The sequence below is a fragment of the Eurosta solidaginis genome, chromosome 2 (genome assembly GCF_040869045.1).
Source record: "Eurosta solidaginis isolate ZX-2024a chromosome 2, ASM4086904v1, whole genome shotgun sequence".
NCBI classification, from domain to species: Eukaryota; Metazoa; Arthropoda; class Insecta; order Diptera; family Tephritidae; genus Eurosta; species Eurosta solidaginis.
In genome coordinates this window covers 267,995,432-268,014,442 of record NC_090320.1, presented here as the reverse complement: position 1 = coordinate 268,014,442, position 19,011 = coordinate 267,995,432, and the positions used below count along the sequence as shown (strand labels likewise).

The 19,011-nt window shown below is 36.1% G+C and overlaps 1 protein-coding gene across 12 annotated transcripts in view; it reads right to left on the bottom strand.

Moving 5' to 3' along the window:
* Nucleotides 1-19,011, bottom strand: part of bun (bunched) — a 594,108-nt gene that overhangs the window by 117,735 nt on the left and 457,362 nt on the right. For all 12 annotated transcript variants that reach the window (XM_067767880.1, XM_067767882.1, XM_067767877.1 and 9 more), the window contains one exon: nucleotides 7,947-7,998. In XM_067767880.1, coding sequence (XP_067623981.1) covers nucleotides 7,947-7,998 — 52 coding nt within the window. The remainder of the gene's footprint in view (nucleotides 1-7,946; nucleotides 7,999-19,011) is intronic.

The window sequence follows — 19,011 nt, the reverse complement described above, 5'->3', positions numbered from 1 at the left end:
TTTGCAAATCTATGTTGAGAAAATATACTAGAAGAGTACAGGATTTTGTGAAAATGCTCTAGAATCATTGTATTTGTAAACTGGTGTAGTATTTTTACACAAAACGCCAAAAATTATACGGCTATGCATTTGCTATGTCATGGCAAATGCGCAACATCAAAAACCGTAGTTTACCTTTTCAATTTTAAATAGCAAATAAACAACTGTCAAAACAAAACAAAAAATGCAAAGAAAAAATTGAATTGGCATAGCAACGTTTCCAACACCAAGCACACAAAATTCTGAACTCCTTAATACAGTTTTTGATGTTGTCACTTACTACGTAGCAAATACATAGCCGAATATTTTGTTGATATGTATATTGTGTAAATATACTAAACCAGTTTGCAAATACAATGATGCTAGACCGTTTGCACAAAATCCGGAATTCCCCTATTATAAAATTATTAAAGTTTCAAACTTTTGACAAATACATACTTCAAAAATTTTAAGGTTGGTTTTCTCGAAAACAGCTGTAAGTGATTATTCGGTAATGCCGGAAAGCCACTGATTTGTATAAGGGTTATTTTAAATTGAGGGATGGCTCATTTTTATTATCGCTATTAAAAATTTCTCTTTAACCAGGAATGTAAGAAGTTTTATAAATGTATCACATTAAGGCTGATATCGATTTGATGGGACAAATATATCATCAAATCACCAGACAAACTATAGCAAAGAGTAGAACAAAAGGATGAGTTAAATTCTTTTTTTTTATACTCAGTTGAGCAGAGCTCACAGAGTATATTAAGTTTGATTGGATAACGGTTGGTTGTACATATATAAAGGAATCGAGATAGATATAGACTTCCATATATCAAAATAATCAGGATCGAAAAAAAATTTGATTGAGCCATGTCCGTCCGTCCGTCCGTTAACACGATAACTTGAGTAAATTTTGAGGTATCTTGATGAAATTTGGTATGTAGGTTCCTGAGCACTCATCTCAGATCGCTATTTAAAATGAACGATATCGGAATATAACCACGCCTACTTTTTCGATATCGAAAATTTCGAAAAACCGAAAAAGTGCGATAATTCATTATAAAAGACAGATAAAGCGACGAAACTTGGTAGATGAGTTGAACTTATGACGCAGAATAAAAAATTAGTAAAATTTTGGACAATGGGCGTGGCACCGCCCACTTTTAAAAGAAGGTAATTTAAAACTTTTGCAAGCTGTAATTTGGTAGTCGTTGAAGATATCATGATGAAATTTGGCAGGAACGTTACTCCTATTACTATATGTACGCTTAATAAAAATTAGCAAAATCGGAGAAGGACCACGCCCACTTTTAAAAAAAAAATTTTTTTAAAGTAAAATTTTAACAAAAAATTTAATATCTTTACAGTACATAAGTAAATTATGTCAACATTCAACTCCAGTAATGATGTGGTGCAACAAAATACAAAAATAAAAGAAAATTTCAAAATGGGCGTGGCTCCGCCCTTTTTCATTTAATTTGTCTAGGATACTTTTAACGCCATAAGTCGAACAAAAATCAACCAATACTTTTGAAATTTGGTAGGCGCATAGATTTTATGACGTTAAATGTTTTCTGTGAAAATGGGCGGAATCGGTTGATGCCACGCCCAGTTTTTATACACAGTCGTCCGTCTGTCCTTCCGCATGGCCTTTAACACGATAACTTGAGCAAAAATCGACATATCTTTAATGAACTTAGTTCCCGTGCTTACTTGAACTCACTTTATCTTGGTATGAAAAATGAACGAAATCCGACTATGACCACGCCCACTTTTTCGATATCGAAAATTACGAAAAATGAAAAAAATGCCATAATTCTATACCAAATACGAAAAAAGGGATGAAACATGGTAAGGTAATTGGATTATTTTATTGAAGTGAAATATAACTTTAGAAAAAACTTTATAAAATGGTTGTGACACCTATCATATTATGTAGAAGAAAATGAAAAAGTTCTGCAGCGCGAAATAAAAAACCCTTAAAATCTTGATAGGTATTAGATATATAAATAAATTAGCGGTATCCCACAGATAATGTTCTGGGTCACCCTGGTCCACATTTTGGTCGATATCTGGAAAACGCCTTCACATATACAACTACCACCACTCTCTTTTAAAACCCTCATTAATACATTTAATTTGATACCCATATCGTACAAACACATTCTAGAGTCACCCCTGGTCCACCTTTGTGGCGATATTTCGAAACGGCGTCCACCTATAGAACTAAGGCCCACTCCCTTTTAAAATACACATTAACACCTTTCGTTTGATGCCCATATTGTACAAACAAATTCTAGGGTCACCCCTGGTCCACCTTTATGGCGATATCTCGAAACGGCGTCCACCTATGGAACTAAGGATTACTCCCTTTTAAAATACTCATTAGCACCTTTCTTTTGATACCCATATTGTACAAACAAATTCTAGGGTCACCCCTGGTCCACCTTTATGGCGATATCTCGAAACGGCGTCCACCTATTGAACTAAGGATCACTCCCTTTTAAAATACTCATTAACACCTTTCATGTGATACCCATATCGTACAAACGCATTCTAGAGTAACCCCTGGTCCACCTTTATGGCGATATCTCGAAAAGGCGACCACCTATACAACAACCACCACTCCCTTTTAAAACCATCATTAATACCTTTAATTTGATACCCATATCGTACAAACGCATTTTAGAGTCACCCCTGGTCCACTTTTATGACGATATTTCGAAACGGCATCCACCTATAGAACTAAGGCCCACTCCCTTTTAAAATACTCATTAACACCATTCGTTTGATGCCCATATTGTACAAACAAATTCTAGGGTCACCCCTGGTCCACCTTTATGGCGATATCTCGAAACGGCGTCCACCTATGGAACTAAGGATTAAAAAAAAAAAAAAATAAATGTAAGGCGCGATAACCTCCGAAGAGATCTAAGGCCGAGCTTCTCTTCCAATTTGCGTCGTGCTCCTCTTGATTTTTCCCTACAAATTGGCCGGACGGGACCTACATGTTTTATGCCGACTCCGAACGGCATCTGCAAGGCAGATGAGTTTTCACTGAGAGCTTTTCATGGCAGAAATACAATCGGAGCGCTTGCCAGACACTGCCGAGGGGCGACCCCGCTTAGAAAAATTTTCTTCTAATTGAAAAATCTTATTTCTAAAATTTTGATGTTTCTTTGTCCGGGAGTTGAACCCAGGGCATACGGTGTGATAGGCGGAGCACGCTACCATCACACCACGGTGGCTAAGGATTACTCCCTTTTAAAATACTCATTAACACCTTTCATTTGATACCCATATTGTACAAACAAATTCTAGGGTCACCCCTGGTCCACCTTTTTGGCGATATCTCGAAACGGCGTCCACCTATGGAACTAAGGATTACTCCCTTTTAAAATTCTCATTAACACCTTTCTTTTGATACCCATATTGTACAAACAAATTCTAGGGTCACCCCTGGTCCACCTTTATGGCGATATCTCGAAACGGCGTCCACCTATGGAACTAAGGATTACTCCCTTTTAAAATACTCATTAACATCTTTCATTTGATACCCATATCGTACAAACGCATTCTAGAGTCAACCCTGATCCACCCTTATGGCTATATCCCTAAATGGCGTCCACCTATAGAACTATGGCCCACTCCCTCATAAAATACTCTTTAATGCCTTTCATTTGATACCCATGCCATACAAACACATTCCAGGGTTTCCCTCGGTTCATTTTCCTACATGGTTATTTTCCCTTATGTTGTCACCATAGCTCTCAACTGAGTATGTAATGTTCGGTTACACCCGAACTTAACCTTCCTTACTTGTTTTTTTGTTACTTAAAAACTTCTATGACTTTTTTGAGTATGCTGTTTTGTATCGCAATAAATTTCTAGTCTGCTAAAGTACAAGTCATTCAGAGAACTCCAAACAAAAAGTTTGAAAGGTTCTCAAACTTTCGAGTTTTCTCGAAAAAGTTTTCGAGATTCGTTTGCATAGTTTCAGTTGCGAAATTCATAGAAGATTTTTCTTTAAATACCTTATATATTATTTCTAATTGCTGCTTTTATGTGCAGGTCTCTTTTTCGCTTTTATTTGAAATCCAAATCTATAAATAAAGTTTTGGTTGTAAAGATGGAGATTCGTGCTATTAGCGAGCTTTGGGCTTTATTGGTCGTAGTGCTTTTGTTTAGGTATGTTTTATTAAAATAAACGATTATGAGCACATAAAGAAATCTATTTGTACTATGGCACTATTGTGAATATTTGATTAGAATTAGCACTGCATTACCGGCAGTAGCTAACATTCGCCAGATGGCAGCGCAAGGCCATGCAAGTTTTTATTGATACACGATAGATTGATAGAACAGCTGATTTCTGCTGATATTTGATGTGAGACTCTTGTATTTTGTTGCGCAAGATGCGCACGAGTCCGGCTAGTTGATAATTAAAATAGAGTTCAATATACATATATACAAATATTACAAAGCTTGTTACGGCTATGACAAATCACATTGGAAACATACATATAATGTGGTATGCTAGAAATTCAAAAGCCATTGTAACAAGTAAGGACGGCTAAGTTCGGGTGTAATCGAACATTATATACCCAGTTGTACACTTGAAATGCTGTTGTTGTTTGTTTTGTGTGCTTAATAGTGTTACAAGGCTGCGCAATAATACATATACATATGGTTCTATTTTGAACAAATTTTTCTTCTGGTTATTTTTTAAATTTGAAGTTTTTCCTATTTATTGTTATAAATCCACTTGGGTAATGAAATACCATTGATATAAAACTCTTTTTTGCAAAGATATATCTTATTTTATTCATCCACGACCCTTTTAAACATCTTTTATATAAAAGTGGGCGTGGTCCTTAGCCGATTTAGTTAATTTTTCTTCAAAGCATTCCTTATAGTAAACGCAACCTCCGTGCCGAATTTTGTTACGTTAGGTTTAACGATTTTTGATTTATGATTAATAATATTTGTAAAATTGATTTTATCGCAAGTAGGCGGTGCCACGCCCATCTTAAAATAATTTTTCAAATCTTTAGCAATAGTCTCAATATCAGTCCACACATCAAATTTCAGCATTATAGGTGTATTATATACTATTGTGTGTTTTATATATAAAAAAAAGTGGGCGTTATATATTGCGACGAATATTAGCAACACTAAGGCATACTATCATCTCTAAGCCGATACTAAGCAGTCACTTGTATCTACATAAACAAATCAATCATTATGTCTACACATATGTACATACAAGAAGCGGAGATATATGCACAAACACATGCATATATCTGAGATGTTCACAAAAGTATGCAATCATCGGTCGAAGTATCACTCACACATGAGAAGCTATAAACGTGCATCTGTAGTTTATAGCTGATGAGTTTATAGCTGTTAAACAAGTAGTAAATTCTAGAAGGGGAAACGCCAAGAATTAGGCCGACGAGAAAACCGAACAGTATAAAAGCAGCACCCGCTGAGGCATGGGCAATCAGTTTGATTTAAGCACGCTATTGGTTGCGAAGTATAAATGTTATTGTGAAGTACTGCAATATTGAATATTGGAGTTATTTATTCAACGCGATACGAACGTTATTAGAAGGTTGCAAATAAGCGGAATTTCAGTAAATTCGTTACAATATATAAAAAGTAGGCGTTATATACATAAAAAGTGGGCGCGGTTATCATCCGAATTCGCTCAAAATCAATACCAATCTATTCTGGGTCCAGGTAAGCTCGTGTACCAAATTCGGTGAAGATATCTCAATATTTACTCAAGTTAACGTGTTAACGGACAGACGGACGGACGGACGGACATGGCTCAATCAAATTTTTGTTTCAATATTGATGATTTTGATATATGGAAGTCTATATCTATCTCGATTCCTTTATAGCTGTACAACCAACCGTTATCCAATCAAGGTTATAATATCCTGTGTACAAGTACAGCTGGTATAAATATGTTTTCAGTCAACCCTAGTATACAGCGATACAATGCCTTTATTGTTACCACTTTATATGACAAGCCAGCAATGAAACTGTCGTATTTTCAACATTTTAAATTGTACATAAGGTGCGATTGTTAAGAGAAGGTGGGTTCGCCAACTCATAAATCAGGTGAATCTACATGAAAGTTGAATGTTTTCCCCCATATATGTATAGTAGCGACACTGTAAGCCTCATTGTAAAATCAATAAATATGTATTTACATAGAGCGCATATTTATAGTGCTTATAGTTATGAGAAGTCGTGTAGTTGTTGACTCAATATAATTTTGCTTTGTTTTTGATAAGTAGGCTACTGAAGAGAACCCAACCCAGCCCTCTTTTGTATTATTCTTTCTATCATGTTATGAAACTATTCCTTTATTAATTTGTAAGTATTTACTTGTATGTAGATATAAATGGGTGACACAAAAGGAAAGTGAAAAATGACACACGTAAACATCTATCCGACTACTTAGTATATCAGAGATTTGAAAATAATTTTTTAATGGGTAAGGAGGCGTGGGCTGCGTATGAGGTTTACTACTTTTAACAACATAAAGAAATTCCTGTGTCAGCAAAATGGTACGTGAATTGGAAAAAGGTGGGACTACATATGCGATAGCGGTAATAAAAACATTATTTGCCTTGTTTTTAAATAGTGGTTCTTTAAAGAGAAAGGTTAAAAAAAAAATCGTAAGAAAACCAAATTTTAGAAACATTATTTACATACAGCAGCGAACAGGAAAATAGAACTGGCAATTTTTGGGCTAAATGTGTAACAGTTCAATCATCGCATGAGTGCGGGTTTGAGTCTCAATCCCAGGAGAGGGGTTTGAAAATATTTACCAGGTTTAATCGAAAAAGCTGTCGCCTTGTACATCCGACGCACATAGGTAGATTTTAGACAGTTAGGCGGCCATAATTGAATTTCTGAAAGTTGCCACAATTACAAAAAAAAAGGACTCCCACAACTTAAGAATAGACACTTAAAAAAAAAAAAAAAAAAATCTACCTATGTGCGACGTTGTTTAAAATTGTTTTAAAATTTTGTTCAGGCATAAAAGAAAGCAATAAAGAGTACTCCCCGCTTAATAATACATATTAACATTCATTGGCTATTTGTTTGTATTTTTATAATAAGAAACAAGTAAGGAATGCTAACTTCGGGTGTAACCGAAAATTATATACTCAGCTGCCAAATTACAGCTTGGAAAACTTTTAAATTACCTTCTTTTAAAAGTGGGCGGTGCCACGCCCATTGTCCAAAATTTTACTGATTTTCTAATCTGAGTCAAAACGTCAACCCAACTACCAAGTTTCATCGCTTTATCCGTCTTTGGTTATGAATTATGGCACTTTTTCGGTTTTCCGAAATTTTCGATATCGAAAAAGTGGGCGAGGTTATAGTCTGATTTCGTTCATTTTAAATAGCGATCAGAGATGAGTTCCCAGGAACTTACATACCAAATTTCATCAAGATACCTCAAAATTTACTCAAGTTATCGTGTTTACAGACAGACGGAGATCGCCCAGATCATTTTGATATATATAAGTCTATATCTATCTCGAGTAGTTTAGGCCGTTACGGGGTACCGTTATGCGAATAAAATTAATATACTCTGTGAGCTCTGCTCAGCTGAGTATAAAATAAAAAAACAGTTCCAAAAATTAACTTGCCAACAACACGTAGCTTTGGTACAAGCAGACATATAAAAGTATGTACTGCTCAAAAATAAAACTATGCAAAGAAGACAATTGCGAAAAGGTGCTTTAGTTGAATATGTTTGTAACAGGAGATTAGTTTGCATAGTTTCAGCTACAAAATTATCGAAAAATAAAAAAATAAAAATTGTCACTGATATTTTCGTGTTCGCTGCAGTATGAAGTATATTAAATTAGAGATGATATGTTTTTCAAACTTACCATAGCTTGTTCGATCTTGTTATCGATCGCAACTGCACTCGTTCCAGATGCACTGCAAAGAGTAACAAGACAAATAAATTGATTAGTAAAAAAGTAGAAAACATTCATGGAAATACTAAATTTAATAATCGGTTACTTATAATAATATTTGAAATAGGATTTCAGTGAAGAATTTAATTTGGGACGCGTGCGGCATTCAAGAAATCTGATTTGTATAAGATTCGCTTCGAACCACGAACATGGAGAGTGTTTGGGACACCCCAAGTGCTTAATATTTTTTATCCAAAGCGGGTTCCCATCACACACTCTCTCTAACTGTACTTCTGTCGTGCAAAGCTTCTGAAAAAAATCAAGTAAGGTAGCAGATGACGTATGGAAAGAAGATACTTATAGGACTTCCATTGGTTAAAAATAATTTGAGGGCAACATGACGAAAAATTGAAAAAAGAGCTCGGTCCAACACTTTTCGTAATTATGTTGCTTCAAACCTTTGCTCTGTTGGAAACAAGATGATAATTTATGTGAAAAAAAATTTTTATTATAGAAAAAAGTATGAAAATCTAAATTGTTTGCTTTGTCTGGTTAATAGTGTTATAAGGCTGCACAATTATATATGTATATATGGTACTATTCTGAACTCATGTTCGTTCAAAAGAAGCAAGAAGGATACAGAGGATATCACTAATGAACTTCAGCGGTTTAAAATGCAGTTTAACAGATGTACATGGCTATGAAAAAATGTTTATGCCAAATTTCGGTCGGCTCGGGAGATTTTTGTTAGACTTATGGCTTGCTCCGTAGACGTCCCAATTAGACTGGGCGAAATTAAGCGAAGGCGAGAGGTGCACATGATCGACCAAGCGGGAAAGACGTGGGTTCAAGCGCCGGGCTGTAAAGTGAAGGCTAACAAAGTTGCTTCTATCATTAAAAAGAGAGGACGGGGTATTCTGACTGGATACTGCCTTCTGGCGTCACATGCCTTCGAATTAGGCTTGGTCAGTGGTAGCAGATGTGGGAAGTGCGGGTTGGAGGAGGAAACGATCGAGCACGTTCTGTGCTCGTGCCCTGCACTTGCCAGGTTAAGACTCCAGCTATTAGGAGTGATACAGCTGTCAGATCTAGAAGCAGCAAGTGGCTTAAGTCCTAGGAAGCTTCTAGTATTTGCCAAGAGGAAGGAGTTATTTTATAACATAGGTCCTGGGTTTTGATAGGGTTTCTGTGTTTGGTCGTTAAAAAAAACTTCTGGCGGACTCAATCAGTTCATTGAGATCCTCATGGACCGGCCAGTTCAACCTAACCAACCTATGGCATTAAAAGTATTTTGGTAAGAGTAACAGAAACTGGGGGTAGGTAGGTAGGTAGGTGAAATGGCTGCGACCCTGGTCGCCCAAGTAGCTATTTAAAGCCATTTTGATGCCATGTAACTCGTCTAAAAACCTACGGAATGTTACGGTCAATATATTACAACCAGCCAGAGTTGTTGATAAAATTAACAATATTCGGGATTGCTATTACAGATAAACCTCTAAGGTCTTCTAGAAACGGGGTTCCAAACATTCCGGACATTTACACATAAAGTGTTCTACTGTCTCCCTGGCATTTGGATCTGTGCAGCTTCTGCAGTAGTTGTTATACGGAATGCCCAACTTTTCCGCATGCGTACCTACTTCCCAATGACCGGTGCAGACTGCTATCAGTTTGCATGTGTTGGCCCTGGATTTATTCAGAAGACTTCTCGTCCTCTTTCCATCATAGTTTGGCCAAATGGATTTTGATATTGCACAGGTGTTTTGTTATTCCACTTTGTTTGTGCTTTCTTCAAGTAGAAGCTTTGGATATTCCCCTTGGCTCCTGCTAAGGGTATGCCTACTTCGACACTGGTTATTTCCTTGTTCATCTCCGATGAGACCCTGCGTGCCAGCTCGTCGGCCTTCTCGTTACCCTATATCCCCATATGACTCGGGCCCGGATAACGCATAGTTCTAGATTGGTGGATAACTGGGATATGAGTCGCTTACAAGCCTACACTAATTTTGAGTTAATGTGTGGCTAGGAAAGCGCTTTTATCGCTTCTTGACTATCCGACAGGATGCAAACTTTACCAGCTACATTCAAGCCCTCCGAAACAGGGGGAGTTATTGCAAACTTTGTTACGGTTAGACCTTAAGGGAAAGTTATCGTGGTCTTTAACCGATTTTGATGATCTTCACTCAGTCTATATAATTTCGCAAGGATAGTGTCTCTGCCGAATTTCAATGTAATATCTTTAACGGCTTTTGATTCATTAGCTAAGCAGTATTCGCTTTTGAATTATCTCATTTTTTTAATTTTTCTAAATTTTCGATATCGTTCGATTATCGGTTATCGTCCGATCTCAATACCAAACTAATATGGGTCTAGATAAGCCCGTGTAACGAATTTGGTGAAGCTATTTCAATATTGGCTCAAGTTAACGGATGGACGACAGGCGGACAAGGCTTAATAAAATTTTTGTTAGATACTTTGATAAGTGAAAGTCTATCTCGATTCCTTTATACCTGTACAACAAACCGTACAACTACAGCTGGGTATAATTAATAGATGAATTTGGCGACTAGCAGCAGCATTAAGGTCAATAAAATTTAGTTTCCCACAAAATAAATAGGTATTTTTGCAACATATTAATTGTTAGCCAATAAATCTAATCACTCATTTCGAAAATTTTGTATGCCATTGAGATGAGATTTGTTTTTGGCAAATAAACTATGATTTGCCAAAAAGTGCTTATTCTTAAGCAATCAATTAAAATACTAAAGCAGTTTTATAATTTTGGACATATGTAAGCGTGTCGTTGTTGAATTATATATTGAAACTAGAAGACCCGGCAGACGTTGTCCTGCCCTAAATTTGGCCAATCTGCATACATTTTAATAAGTTTTTTCCTTCTGACTCTGCCCTCCCCCTCTTCACTTTTTCCTAATCCTTTTATTCACTCGTCGCTCTTTTTCGCTTCATCAATCTCCATCTTCGCCTCATCCTATCTCTTTCTCAATCTCCTTCTCTCTTTTCTCTTCTCTCAATTTCTTCTCATTCTTCTGCATCCCTTATTGCCTGTCCCAGAAGGTGGTATGTATTTTGTTCCAGTCCTAGTCCCATACCGAGTCTCAGTCCCAGTCCTAGTCCTAATCCCAGTCCCAGTTCGTCTCTGGATAATATATTACTCTGTACTAAAGCACTAATCAACAGCTTTCATTTGATATCCATATTGTATAAACACTGTCTAGGCATTCACTGGCCCACGTTTTGGCCTATATCTCGAGACCCTAGTCACCCAGGGGTATGAAAATTACCCTCTAGTAAAGCACTCATCAACAGCTTTCATTTGATATCCACATTCCATAAACACATTCTAGGGGTACCCGGGTCCACGTTTTCGCCTATATCTCGAGACCCTAGTCACCCAGGGTTATGAAAATTACCCTCTACTAAAGCACTCATCAACAGCTTTCATTTGATATCAATATTCTATAAACACATTCTAGGGGTACCCGGGTCCACTTTTTGGTCTATAGCTCGAGACCCTAGTCACTCAGGGGTATGAAAATTACCCTCTACTAAAGCACTCATCAACAGCTTTCATTTGATATCAATATTCTATAAACACATTCTAGGGGTACCCCGGTCCACTTTTTGGCCTATAGCTCGAGACCCTAGTCACCCAGGGGTATGAAAATTACCCTCTACTAAAGCACTCATCAACAGCTTTCATTTGATATCAATATTCTATACACACACTCTAGGGGTAGTCGGGTCCACGTTTTGGTCTATATCTCGAGACCCTAGTCCATGGAAGTGCAATAGGATGTTGATAAAAAAAATTTAATTAATAGCGAAACTCAAATAAAATAAATGGTATAATGAGCAAGTAAATGACACACTGGCATAATTTTGAGTTTATTGACTCGAAATCACTTGTATAAAACCAAATAAGTGTAACAAATGAAGGAGGTTCATTGACTAACCTTGGAAGAAAGTAATAATATATTAATGTTTAATACATCATTTAAGAAATTTAAACGAGCGTTTATTTGTTTAGTGATATTTAAATCTCGTTGCCTATGATCAGCCTTGTATCATCGGAAGTATTACTTTATTCAGGTTCATTTGCAGAATGGCAAGTTAACTTTTTAACTCAGGCTTAAACTCATACATACATATGTATGTATTTAACAATTTTTTTTAAATTTACTCTGAGCTAAAAAATAACTTGCCGTTCTGCAAGTAGGCCTTAGCGATCGAAGTACACTGGGCCATAGTTTATAAAATCTGGGTACACAGCTATTTAATACGATTATTTCATTTCAATTTCACATTTAAATTTTCAAAATTACACATTTTACAAAACTTTATGAATAAAAAACTCTGAAAAATGTGTATTTGCGAAGCAAATTAAAGTAGGCTAGCAGTAGCGATGCGAATAGATTTTTTGACTCTGCAAACCCATCTCAAAACCAATTTTAAAAAAGTTTGAAAATTCAAGAAAATTTCGAACTTTTTTTTTTTGGGTTTGTTTTATTTTTTTTTTTTTCAGTATGCAGTTTTGTAGCTCAATCAATTTTCGTCCAACAAAGTACAAGTTATAGGTTTCACAAAACTGGCACTGATTTTTGAAATTGTTTTATCGGGTATTTTAGATTTTCGTACATACAAAGCGTAAAACAGGTTTTTTTAAATCCGAAAACGCATACCCAAAAAAATGTTTGAAAACTCCAGATAAAAAATTCAAAGTTTTTACAAAAACTTTCACAAATTTTCGAATTTTTTCGAAAACGTTTCTGAGATTGTTTTGCATTATCAGTTTCGAAATGTATAGATACTTTTTTGCAAAATACCGAAAGTAAAAAAAGATTCAAGTAAAATTTGATAAAAATTGCCACTTAGTTTTCTATTCACTGCAGTGTGTTTCAAGCACCTGGAGCTGGTGGCTTTTTCCTACACGAGTATTGGAGTGTGAATGACGGCCGGTCCTTTGCTTTTGGGCGCTCAGGCCGTTAAATGTAGATTGTGTCCATTTAGAAAAGCTATTATAATGTTTCCTTGTAGGTTTTGTTCTTATTTATGCCTTGGCTTCTTTTTATTTATTTACGGATTATTTTTTAGGGATCTATTTGGACTTTCCCTTTATCTTCACCATTTTCGTCTTTGTGCTTCTCAGTATATGTGGGCTTTTAGCTTTGCTCTCGTTCTTCACCTTTTGGATTTTTTTGTCTCTTTCAATATAATTGTATAAGTTTTCCGGGCTTTCGTTGGCATAGGCTCAATTGCAGAACGACTCAGAGTTAGTTTAAAAAATGTGTCAAAAATGTATGAAGTTAACCCCTTATGTCAGGTTAACTCTGAATTAAAAAGATAAGTTGGCCTTATGCTAGTGTGCCTTAGTTATTCATCCTTCGTTTTTTATACTCAGCGTGCCTTGCATAAAGAGTATATTAACTTTGATTGGATAACGGTTGGTTGTACAGGCGTGCCTTGAATACAGAGTATATTAACTTTGATTGGATAACGGTTGGTTGTACAGGTATAAAGGAATCGAGATAGATATAGACTTCCATATATCAAAATCATCAGTATCAAAAAAAAAAATTTGATTGAGCCATGTCCGTCCGTACTTGAGTAAATTTTGAGGTATCTTGATGAAATTTGGTATATAGGTTCCTGGACACTCATCTCTATAACCACGCCCACTTTTTCGATATCGAAAATTTCGAAAAACCGAAATAATGCGATAATTCATTACCAAAGACAGATAAAGCGAAGAAACCTGTGGTATGTGGGTTGACTTTATGACGCAGAATAGAAAATTTGTAAAATTTTGGACAATGGGCGTAGCACCGCCCACCTTTAAAAGAAGGTAATTTAAAAGTTTTGCAAGCTGTAATTTGGCAGTCGTTGAAGATATCATGATGAAATTTGGCAGGAACGTTACTACTATTACTATGTATGTGTTAAATAAAAATTAGCGAAATCGGATGAAGAACAAGTCCCACTTTAAAAAAAAAGGTTAAAAGTCAAATTTTAACAAAAAATTTAATATCTTTACAGTATATAAGTAAATTATGTCAACATTCAACTCCAGTAATGATATGGTGCAACAATATACAAAAATAAAAGAAAATTTGAAAATGGGTGTGGCTTCGCCTTTTTCATTTAATTTGTCTAGAATACCATAAGTCGAACAAAAATCTACCAATCCTTGTGAAATTTGGTAGGGCATAGATTCTATGACGATAACTGTTTTCTGTGAAAATGGACAAAATCGGTTGAAGCCACACCCAGTTTTTATACACAGTCGACCGTCTGTCCTTCCGCTCGGCCGTTAACAAGATAAATTGAGCGAAATTGGTATATATTTACCAAACTTAGTTCACGTACTTATCTGAACTCACTTTATCTTGGAATAAAAAATGGCCGAAATCCGACTAGACCACGCCCACTTTTTCAATATCGAAAATTACGAAAAATTAAAAAAATGCCACAATTCTATACCAAATACGAAAAAAGGGATGAAACATGGTAATTGGATTGGGTTTTTGACGCAAAATATAACTTTAGAAAAAACTTTGTAAACCCATATTAAGTAGAAGAAAAAGAAAAAGTTCTGCAGGGTGAAATCAAATACCCTTGGAATCTGGGCAAGAATACTGCTCGTGATATTACATGTATAAATAAATTAGCGGAACCCGACAGACGATGTTCTGGGTCACCCTGGTCCACATTTTGGTCGATTTCTCGAAAACGCCTTCACATATAAAACTAAGGGCCACTCCCTTTTAAGACCCTCATTAATACCTTTAATTTGATACCCATATCGTACAAACACATTCTAGAGTAACCCCTGGTCCGCCTTTATGGCGATATCCCGAAATGGCGTCCACATATAGAACTAAGGACCACTCCCTTTTCAAATACTCTTTAACACCTTTCATTTGATACCCATATCGTACAAACACATTCTAGAGTCACCCCTGGTCCACCTTTATGGCGATAATATGAAAAGGCGTCCACCTATAGTAATAAGGATCACTCCCTTGTAAAATCCTCATTACCACCTCTTATTTGATACCCATATCGTACAAACACATTCTAGAGTCACCCCTGGTCCACCTTTATGGCGATATCCCGAAATGGCGTCCACCTATAGAACTATCGCCCACTCCCTTTTAAAATACTCTTTAATACCTTCCATTTGATACCTATGTATGACACAAATACATTCCAGGGTTACCCTAGGTTAATTTTCCTACATGGTGATTATCCCTTATTTTGCCTCCAAAGCTCTCAGCTGAGTATGCAATGTTCGGTTACACCCGAACTTAGCCTTCCTTACTTGTTTTATATCTCTTTGACTTTGTTTCCGCCGTCACATTCGTATTCAGTTTCGCGTTTGTCTTTGTCTTCTACTTCATTTTTGTCTTGTGTCGTATAGTGTTCTTAGTCTTGCACTTAGTTCTTGTCTTCGGTCTTCGGCCTCTTCAACCACAAATATACTCCTCAGAGGTTTACTAGCATCTTGTGGCATACCTTCGGCAGGAACATTCCAAAGGCCTTAATCATTTGGGAATACTCTTAGCTTTTTCATCGGCTTTGTCTATATCAATAGTCTCAACAACGAAGCCAAACGAAAACAGTATCAATCAAATTTACAAGACCTGATTTCTCCAATTTACAAAAATTCAAAGTTTCCAACCAAAAGTGTTTTGCTTCCACGATATTCGATCCCTTAAAAGCTCTTACTAACGGAGCCAAACAACACCAGGGTCATAAACATTCAAACAATACAATCAAACAAATATTTGTGCTAGGCGACAGACGGTTTGACGGGTTGCTTTGAGAATGCTGTGATCATTTTCGTTGTTATTCAACCGTTCTATAAAGTTCTTTCCACTTAAAAAATATAATTATGCTTATAACCAATCTGTAATTTACATTTTGTAGGAGGTAACCCATGTCTATTTTATTTCAAACTCAAAATTAATGAATAACATTGGTGTAATTGATTGCATTGTCTTATGACTATTGATTTGTTAATAATATGCTAATTTTTTCAATAACCGATTGCATATGTAGTTTTATGTTTGCTTGTGCTAAAACAATAAAATACATAATTACTGGTACAGCTTTTTTTTTAACAAATTAAATGTTAAAGATATTTTCTGCATACATAGTGAAAAATAAAGTAGCCCATTTGAAATTCAAAAAACGTTTAAGTAAACTCATATGCAGCCACAAACCAACCTTGAACGGAATGACCACATAATGGCACAGCCAATATTGTAAAAAATAACACATAAATAAAGCTTCTTACTTTGCATTACATTTTCATAGTTTTCCAATCAAAGTTAGATTGTAAAACTAAATATATAGGTATATAAAGTTCTAAGAATACATATAATAAGTAGGTAAAATTTGAATGCAATAGCAAGTTTTTTTTGTTGTATAGTACAAAAGTGCTTAGTTTTTTAAAGGGGTTTCAAGGGTTTCTGGGGCATAACCGCTTCGAAGGGGCTATCAGCGCAACTTAAAGCTTCTCCAACCCAATTGTCAACCGCACCTACCCACGGCGCATCCTTTTTATTCAGCAAACAAAGCTCTGACGACCCCAAGTTCCTCACGAAAGGTTGAATGTTCTAGAGCTAGTATATTAAGAATCATACATGTAATACTCCTCCAAAACAAGACAGCCTATAAAATTGTTGTGATTGTAGCAGCATAAGTGTGAAAGAATAAATATAAATTTAGGTACATTCGATGATTGAATACAAAAACAAAAACGTTTAAACAGCAATATATCGGCACTCTGATGTATGGGAATGTACCAAGCCTTTTGTAGCAATATAGGAGTATTACATATATGTTAAGAATGCTATTTTCCGGAAATTGCATTGGTCAAAGGAGCACCAACATCCCGAAAATATTACAAGGATCGCTACAAGAAGAAGAGTAAAGTTTTTGAATATATAACAGAACTTATCTTAAGCGCATAACTCTGTCAATTTTATTGAAATTTTTTAAATTGCACACATTTTTTTTTATTAGTTAACGCTCTACGGCAACGAAATAAAATTCGCTAACTTGTTTCGACAGTACTACCAAGTATGTAAGAATTTTACTCTACCAAACATTTTGAATAATCTAATCAGTAACTTCCTTAAAAAGTGGTTTGGAGGATGCCAAAGATACTTAAAAAAAAAAAAACGATAAAACAAAGTCCCAAATAAAAAAAAATAAATGTAAGGCGCGATAACCTCCGAAGAGATCTAAGGCCGAGCTTCTCTTCCAATTTGCGTAGTGCTCCTCTTGATTTTCCCTACAAATTGGCCGGACGGGACCTACATGTTTAATGCCGATTCCGAACGGCATCTGCAAGGCAGATGAGTTTTCACTGAGAGCTTTTCATGGCAGAAATACACCCGGAGCGCTTGCCAAACAATGCAGAGGGGCGACCCCGCTTAGAAAAATTGTCTTCTAATTTAAAAACCTTATTTCTAAAATTTTGATATTGCTTTGCCCGGGGTGCGAACCCAGGGCATACGGTGTGTAGGCGGAGCACGCTACCATCACACCACGGCGGCCGCCCGATAGCACTAAAAAATATCAATGCCTTTAAACACATTTGAAATGAAGCCGTTGCACGCATTTTGAAAGGCACCGAATAATGTTATTAACTGCCTTTTGTGTATTTACATACATACATACATATGTATACGCTAGCACGAAAATAATTTAAGTTGAAATCGTAAATGTAAATTTAGTGTTTAGAATGAAACAACTGTGTTTGAACACGCCTTCAAGTATAAACCGGCTTTGTGCCATTTAACAGCGATATATATTAGTACACAGCACTGGTTTTTGACGAATCTACAAATGTTTGTATGAAGTGCACCTGAAAGTGTGTTAAGTTATTTGTTAATACAATAAACTATTTTGACTTCGAATTTCTTAATTAATTATGGTTATTCGACATTTAAAAAATGTGCTTTTTATTTATTTATTATTTTTTGACAGTTTTTTGTAGGTAGTGAATTGAGAACACTAGCGTCGAAACCACCAGCTCTGGTTAAGTGCTGAGCTTAAACTTTATATGGACTGCTAAGCGACAAACTTTAAATACACCTCTGAAATTGCTGCGCATAAAATTTGTCCTACTAAATTTCAATACGTATTATACTCAGATGTAACTGAAATATGTGTCTTTGTTTCACCCTCTACACTAATTCTATGTATTCTATGAGTGTCTACAATTCATCGCAACTGATTTAGCTATATGTTATACCTTTAGCCATCAGAGGGTTGTGTCTCCGCTTTTCGGCACACCCTGTGGCTGTAGCTAGTTATTTAACCACTGCCGCTAGATGGGTCCCCTAAGCATTATCTGAGCGATAGGCGTTTTTTTTTTCACGCGCAAACGTAAACGTATACCCGTGTATAAAAAAACACGGCTATTATCTTATATATATTAGCCGTGTTTTTTAACACGCGCGTATACGTTTCGTTTGCGCGTGTAAAAAAACGCGTATCTTCGCTTAGATAATGCTTAGGAGACCCATCTAGCGGCTGTGGTTAAAGCTGGAGACATTGGTGCTTTATCGGTAACCGTATCGGTAACCTTATAACAGCTGATTCGACCAACCTTATGAGAATCAATGCAATCGATTATTGGTGCCGCTAAGGTCGTAACCGTATCGTAGCCAACCAATTGGGTTTTGGTTTACCGTCGTAACGATAAACAGCTGATTACGTTAGGGATACGGATACAGCGATACGACATACGGCACCAATGACTCCAGCTTAAATAACTAGCTACATCCACAGGGTGTACCGAAAAGCGGAGACACAACCCTCTGATGGCCAAAGGTATAACATATAGCTAAATCAGTTGCGATGAATTGTAGACACTCATAGAATACATAGAATTAGTGTAGAGGGTGAAACAAAGACACATATTTCAGTTACATCTGAGTATAATGCGTATTGAAATTTAGTAGGACAAAATTTATGCGCAGCAATTTCAGAGGTGTATTTATAG